General features: G+C 41.9%; 1 protein-coding gene across 1 annotated transcript in view; it reads right to left on the bottom strand.

The window, feature by feature from the left end:
• Tex29 (testis expressed 29) overlaps window positions 1–8,267 on the bottom strand; it is a 31,997-nt gene that overhangs the window by 13,381 nt on the left and 10,349 nt on the right. The window contains exon 2 of the mRNA XM_008848440.1: window positions 4,072–4,182. Coding sequence (XP_008846662.1) covers window positions 4,072–4,182 — 111 coding nt within the window. The remainder of the gene's footprint in view (window positions 1–4,071; window positions 4,183–8,267) is intronic.

Genomic DNA, 8,267 nt, shown 5'->3' with positions numbered 1-8,267 from the left:
ATATTTTAAGATTTTAACATCCCTTCTATTACGTAGCCAATTAGATACTAGCAAACTTGAAGAACATTAGGGCTATCTCCCTACCTCATAATCAACAGCCTATAAAAGTAAGGAATAGAACTTCAGGACTCTAATACTGGTCAGAAGAATCAGACCTGAGCTGTAATTATGGTCCTGGGGAGGAGACTTGCTATCTAAAGCTGCCCAGAAGGTCAGTAATAGATAACTACCTAAACTTGGTTCTAGAAACCCTAAACCTTATAGGACTATTGTATAGCAAGACACTTTCTGATGAACAAAGACATAACATTGTCTTCTTCTTCAAAAGTCAAACCAAACAGGCCTCCCAACTAAAATCCCTCAGGAAAAGCTGCTTGTTCCAGAGACTTATGCATAAAATGTAGGTAAGCATCATAGTCCTTTTGACTACTGTCCCCTCTCAACCCTGAAGAGTGTGTTTTACTCTAATAAACTCTGCCTGTATTCTAAAAAAAAAAAATTTATGTATATGAATGTATTGCCTACATGTGTGAGTGCACCCATGTCATGTATCACCCACGGAGGTCAGAAGAAAGCATTGGATCCCCTGGAACTGGAGTTATGATAGTTGTCAGCCCATGCGGGTGCTAGGAATCAAACCCAGGTCCTCTGCAAGAGCAGTCAGTGCTCTTAACCACTGAGCCATCTCGCCAGCCTGAGAATACCAATATTATGAAGCCCTAGATGCTTGCTCTGGAATTTCAAGTCCAATAGTAGAAATGAAATGTTCACTGAGGAAGCTCAGCAGATCTGGGCAGGCAAATAGGAAAGTCAGCAAAGAACATATAACAGTGGTGTCACAAAGAACTAAGGGATAGTGTGAAATATACCAAACAATGAAAGTCCCAGAGGGAGGGTAAAGATGAAGAGGCAGAAAGGGTATTTAAAGAGTGCTCAAAACTCCCTAAACTGGATTAGCATCAGTCTACACATCCAAGAAAATCAGTAAGCTCTGACCAGGACAAACTCAAAGCTGTTCAACCTGAACACCTGATATGATATCAAAAGGCAAAGGCTCTTAGAAGCAGCAAGAAAAATGACACGGCATGTACAAAGGAGACTCAAAATTAGACACATCAGAAACCAAGGAGGAGGCCGGAGAGATGACTCTGCAGTTAAGAGCACTGGCCCGGGTTTGGTTCCCAGAACCCACATGGCAGCTAACAACTATCTGTAACTACAGTTCCAGGTGATCCAATGCCTTCTTCTGGTTTCTATGGGCATTGCACAAATGTGGTACATTTACATATGCAGCCAAAACACTCATACACATTAAATGAATATAAATTTTTAAAAGTTTTCTTGAAAAGATGATCGTTGGCGAAGATGTGAGAAATTAGAGCCCTCATTAATTGCTAGTGAGACTGCAAAATGGTGTAGCTACTTTGGAGAACAATTGAGAATTCCTTACAAATGTAAGGAAAGTGCTAATAGATGATCCAGCAATTCCATTCCTAGGTATAGACCCAAAAGAACCTAAAGCATGTTTATGCAGAAACTTGTACAAATGTGTTCAGAGTAACATTGTTCTTAAAAGCCAAGAAGTGGAAACAACCTAAACATCCACCAACTGAAAGAAGGGAAAACAAAGTGTGGCATGTATTTCGAGCAGGAAGTTACCCAACCCTAAACAGGAATGTAGCATGAATCATGCTACAAGACAAGCTGGAAAAGCACGTGGTTGGCTAGGGAGATGGCTCACTGGATTAAATGTGTGCTGTGTGTACATGCGAACCCAAGTTCAGATCCAGAGCATCCGTGTAAAATGTTGGGTATGATAGAGTGTGCCTGTCATTTCAGCACTAGGAGGCAGAGCCAGGAGCTCACTGGCCAGCCAGTCCAGCCAATCAGTGAGCTCCAGGTTCAGAGAGAAACCCTGTCTCAAAAACATCAGGACTGGAGAGATGGCTCTGAGGTTAAGAGCACTTGCTGTTCTTACAGAGGTCAGCTCCCAGCACCTCATGACCACCTATAACTCCAGCTTCAGAGGATCTGACGCCCTCTCCTGGCCCCCACATACTCCTGTATACACATATACATACACACACAGAGACATACATCTCCCTACTTGATAATAGTGCTTATGTTTGTTACATGTATTTATTGACTACATATCTTCTCTGAAGAAAAGCCCATTGCTTGATTTTTTGTTATATTTATTTATTTATATGTTATGTGTGTATATGCACATGTGCCATAGCATGTGTCTGAAGGTCAGAGGAAATTTGTAGGAGTCTATTCTTTCCTTCTACCACATACACATATGCACAAAAATAAAAATAAAATCTTTAAAAATAAGGTGGAAAGCAATAGAAGGCAAAACTTGACATATGGTCTCCATAGGCACACTCACAGTTGCACACACACACACACACACACACACACACACACACACAAACCATGCTGGTGAAGGAACCACACTGTAATTCCATTTCTATGAAGTGTCTAGAACAGGTAAATCCACAGATAAATCAGTGGTGACAAGTGCTGAAAGGAGACAGGGAGGGAATGCATGCCACCACCTGTATGAAATGTTCTAGAATTAGATATGGTAGGAGGTGTACAACTTTGTAAATATACTAAAGCCCATTGAATTGTCTGTTTTAAAGGGTGAATGTTAGGTGGGCATTTGTCCAGCATGCATAGGCCCTGGGTTCTATCACAAGCACTGAAATAAATGAATTTTGTGGTATGACCATTTCTTCTCAATAGAAACAATAACAAAAAGAGGTCAGCTCCAGTTGCTTCTGGATTTCTTGGGGTTGGCCCTCTCCTACAATGAGGAGGATCTCAAGCCTTCTAAAGCTGAGACATGAAGGGAGTACTGTCAGCAGAAAGTTCTTGCAGTTCATGGTGGTGACTGCTCTCCTCTGCTGCTGTCATCTTCTACCTAAGTTTCACTTTCAGGACACTGATGGAGACCTCCCAGAACCAGCATGGTCCTGCCTGCCCTCTTTCGGTTCTTTACATAAGGAGCTGGTATGGGGCCAGCAACTCAGGCAAGGCCAATTGATCACTGTTCTCTGACTTCCCAAGCCATGTACCCAGGAAAGGGGGCATGGACCTATCACAAAGACTCAGTCCTCCTGGGGATGCAAGAGGAGAGGACCAGGGGGAAAGGAGGAACCCGAAGTGTGTGTGTGTTCATTCTCAGAAGGACACAGCATGGAAGGAGGTGGCCAGCACACCAAAGGCCCCAAGCAGTTTGTCTGTCCAGCCTTCTTGGCCTCTGGGGCACTCATGCCTTTTCTTTGATGGAAATTAAGGGTGAGTTACATTCCACACAATGCTCCAAGATGTTCACCCTTCTGAAAGAGCTATGACACAGTGAGGAAATACATAAACCTTCAAGTGGAGTTTAATGAGGGTTTAGAGACAACAGTTTATAATTTTTCAGAAGTTCAAAAGGCCAAAGCCCTGACACATGGGAATACATCCAGGAGATAGAAGAAACATCGCCCTTCACTACCATGACCCAGTTTTATAGGCTCCACAACTGCTCTCTCACTGTCCCCTCAGATACCTTGTGTGTCTCTAAGTGGCCCTTCAGGGGCCAAGCAGGTGGGTGGACGGCAGAATAAGCAGCATAGTGAGCAGCCAGTTCTGCAGTTCCTTGGTTGGGCACCACAGGCACCAACAGGTCTCAGGATCATCCTTCTTTCCAGTCTGGTGCTAAACTGCTCTCTGAAGAAACCCAGTCATGTCAACTCTCTCATCTATCCCTACAGTCCTTGCCTGGATACAACCAGCCTGGCCTGGCAAGACTCTCAGCTGGTTTCATGGTCAGCAACACCCTGCTTCTCCCAGCTGTCTGGGTAGGGGCATTTCATACCCAATCTTCATAGCACCCCCACCCATGGGAGTCTTCCAGGGAGGAGGGAGATCAGGAGTTCCCTCTCACTGACCATGGGGCAGAGGGATGTGAACTTTTAAGCAACAGCAGTTAGAGAAAGTTTCTACCAGGATGGGTGGTGAGACAGTGGACAAACATGAGGACCAGGTCGGGGTGTGTGGTCTCCTACCCATACTCACTAGGAACAGCTTTCTCATAGCAGACACCCTTGTAGAAGCAGCACCCGAGGTCCCTGCATCGGTCCCTGGTGATGTTGTAGTCGCAGATTTTATAGAGAGGTCTGTCACACACTGCAAAGCACAAACAGAGCTCGGATAACAGCAGAAAACAAAGCAGCATAGGAGAAGGGGACTATGGGACTGTGTTGTGGTTTTATTACTTCAGCTATACATCATACAAATCTTGCTTTGAGACTAAGATCTGGAAAGAGTTAAACTTCTTAACAAAATTGACATCAAGTTAATTACTGAGCACAATGCAGGGTCCACTGATGATTAGGAAGATAACTTATCTCTACAGAGCCTCACTAGGAATGGGCTCCACAGAGGCCTTGAAAGAGGGCTAACATATGACTACAACAGTGAGCTTGGATTAGCAACATGATGCCACATCCCTAGACCAACATAATTTTTTACTTTATTCTAATTATATATCCTTGTGTTTATAGATAAGTGTACCTTTTACCCTTCATCAAAGAAGCTTCTTTTTGAAAAGGATGGAGGCTATTTCAGAGTTACAGAACTGGTCACACATAGAGAATAAGTGTCTGTGAGACACTAAACCCTAAGTGACATACCTTCAATAAAACCCCTACACGTAGGATGAATGTATCTCTCACCTCTCACCAAAGAAGTTTCCTTATACAGTAGATGGTGATTAACACAGAAACCCACAGATGGCCAATGTATAGAAAACAAGAGGCCACAATAGTATACTTATTTCAAACCTCTGTCTCCCAAGGCTCAGGGACCATTGTGAAAGAGGAGATGGGAAGACTGTAAGAGCTGGAGAGGGTGGATGACCACAAGGAAACAGAGTCTTCCAGACAGCTGGTCATTTACTTATATGAACCCACAGCAATGGTGATAGCATGCACAAATCCTATGCAAGCTCAAACCAGACAAAATCCCAGAACAGACTGAAGAAGCGGGTAAGAAATCCCAACCCAACCTAAAGAACTTTTGGCAATTAATGGCTGCTGAGAGGGAGAAAGACAGTGTCTTACAGGCATAGAACTCTTGGTAGGCCCAGTGGATGGACCCACACTGAAGGGCATTTGGGGACACAAATCAGACTCTCTAGGCCATATTATATATAAGAGAGTACATTAAATTGGGTGGGGAGTAGGGAGGGGAGCTGCGGATATGGAACGGGATCTAAATACTATCAAACTATATTGTACAAAAATAGCAAAAATGGAATAAAAAGAACTCAGCAGACCACCTGAGAGTGCCTGGATCTGATCTCTGCATGGTGGTGAGCTTCCCCAAATCACACCTGTGATGAACCCCATAACTGGGACCATGTGAGGCCATCCACTTTCCCAGGGCTAGACCCCTCTGCCTTACAGTGGGGTAGGGGCTGAGACCTTAGCAGACTGCCTGAGTGCCCGGATCCAGCCTCCACCTAGTGGCGAGTTTCCCCAAATCCCGCCCTGTTCAACCCCCTAAATGGGACCACATGAGGCCTCTCCCACTTTGCCAGGGCTAGACTTCTCTACCCTATAGTAGGGACTGAGACCTTAGCAGACTGCCTGAGAGTACCAGAATCAGGCCTCCCCTTGTTGAACAGCCCAAACTGCTCTGTGAGTGCCCACTGGTAGGGGTCCAGACATTAGAAGGAAGCCTCAGTATACCTGACTGGAGCCTGACTGGGCCTCTGTGGGAGCTCCTGAGCAGCTGATCCGAAGCCATCAGGTCCCTCCAATATAAAATCTGAAAGAACCTGAAACCTAGACCAACCAGCTTTTTATACTCAAAAAGAAAACAATCAAGGCACACCAACAATACAAACAGACTTCAACTCAACAAAGGAAGGCTTGAGTTTCATACCAGAATCACAAACAACAAAAGAAATCCACATGCCAAAATCACAATGGAAAAATAATAATATGGAAAACGAAAACAGTATGTTCCCACCAAACTTCACCAGTCCTATAGAAGAATTCTACAAGGAGAACTCCCTAGAGACAACCCAGGATACAGAATTTCAAAGAACAATCATAAACATGATCAAGGAATTCAATGAATTTAAAGAACACACAAACAAATCAAAGAACTAAAAGAAGATAGGGATAAACTTCTGAATGAATTCACAAAAGAGATATAGAAACATTGAAGAAAACTCAGGCTGAAATGAAGAAGAAAGTGAAAGGCTCAATAAGCCAATTTGAAACAATAGGAGAAAGCCTCACAAATAGAATGAATGAAATGGAAAACAGAATATCAACACTGGAGGATAAAGTTGAAGAATTGGATTGCTCAGGCAAAGATTATGAAAGAAGTTTTTAAAAACACAGGAATGAAATATGCAGGAAATGTGGGACACCATGAAAAGACAAAATCTATGCATCACAGGCATAGAGGAAAGAGAAGAATTTCAGGTTAACAGTACTGATCAGATCTTAAACAGGATTGCAGAACAGAATTCCCCAAAATTAAGGAAAGACATCCCCATACAAATACAAGAAGCACATAGAACATCAAATAGACAGGACTAGAAAAGAAACTCCCCACAGCATATCATAGTAATAACACTAAATATACAGAACAAATAGAGAATACTGAAAGCTGCAAAAGAAAAACAACTCACATATAAAGGAAAACCCATCAGAATTACAGCTGACTTATCAATGCAAACTATGAAAGCCAGAAGAGCCTGGACCAAGGTATTTCCAGTTCTAAATGATCATAGATGCTAACCTAGAATACTTTACCCAGCAAAAAAATGTCTATTATAGTTGAAGGGGAAAGAAAAATCTTCCATGACACAAATAGGCCGAAAGAATGCATGTCCATAAAATCCACCCTTTAAAGAATACTTGAGCCAATACAAAGAATGGAGTAAGGAACAACCATACCCCAAGGGGCAACGAAAGAAATTAAATGAAGGTATAATTGTGGAAACACAAAATTAGACAAAAAATGCAAACTAATCAAAATGATGGCAACCAATACACATCTTTCAATAATAACTTTAAATATTAATAGACTGGACTCCCCAGTCAAAAGACACAGGCTAGTTGAATGGATCAAGAAACAAAATCCATCTTTCTGTTGTTTGCAAGAAATACATCTCACCTTCAAGGACAGGCACTACCTTAAGGTGAAAGGATGGAAAAGAATATTCCAAGAAAGTGGCACTAAGAAACAAGAAGTGGTTGCAATTCTAATATCTGACAAAATAGATTTCAAACTAAAACTAATCAGAAGAGATAAAGAAGGTCACTTCATACTGATCAAAGGAACAATTAACCAAGAAGATATTACATTCATGAACATATATGCACCAAACTCTGGTACACCCAAATTCATAAAAACAACACTACAGGACTTGAAGACACAGATTAACCCCAACTCAGTAATAGTAGGAGACCTCAGTACCCCATTGTCTCCATTAGACTGGTCAACCAGACAAAGGATAAACAGAGAGACAGCTGAATTAAATGATGCCATACATCAAATGAACCTAACAGATATCTACCGAATATTCCACCCAAGAACCAAAGAATACACATTCTATTCAGCACCCCATGGAACTTCCTCAAAAATTGAACCTACTGGGGTGCAAAATAAACCTCAAAAATACAAAAAATATTGACCAGTAATTCCAAGCATTCTATCAGACCACAATGCAATAAAACTTAAAATCAATACTAGAAGAAGCTCTAGTCAGTACAGGAACTCATGGAGATTAAACAACACATTCCTGAATGATGAGTGGGTCAAAGGAGAAATTAAGAAAGAAAGAAAAGTCTTCCTAAAACTAAATGGAAACGAGAATACAACACAACAAAACCTCTGGGACACCTTAAAGCAGTCCTAAGAGGGGAGTTTATAGTTCTTAGTGCCTACATTAAAAAAAATCAGAAATAGGGGTTGGGATTTAGCTCAGTGGTAGAGCACTTGCCTAGCAGAAAGAAAGAAAGAAAGAAAGAAAGAAAGAAAGAAAGAAAGAGGGAGAAAAATATGCCTGGAATTCAACAAAAAGTACAATACAACACAACAAAACCTCTGGGATGCTTTAAAAGCAGTCCTAAGAGGGAAGTTTATAGCTCTAAGTGCCTATATTAAAAAATCAGAAAGAGTAAAAATAAGTGACTTAACAGTACAGGTCAAAACTCTGGAAAGACAAGAATAAAACAGCCCCAAACCTA

Source organism: Nannospalax galili, unplaced genomic scaffold, assembly GCF_000622305.1.
Source record: "Nannospalax galili isolate Female #2095 unplaced genomic scaffold, S.galili_v1.0 scaffold744, whole genome shotgun sequence".
In the NCBI taxonomy this organism is placed as follows: domain Eukaryota; kingdom Metazoa; phylum Chordata; class Mammalia; order Rodentia; family Spalacidae; genus Nannospalax; species Nannospalax galili.
Note: the sequence above shows the minus strand (reverse complement) of the source record. Positions and strands in the feature narration are given on the sequence as shown.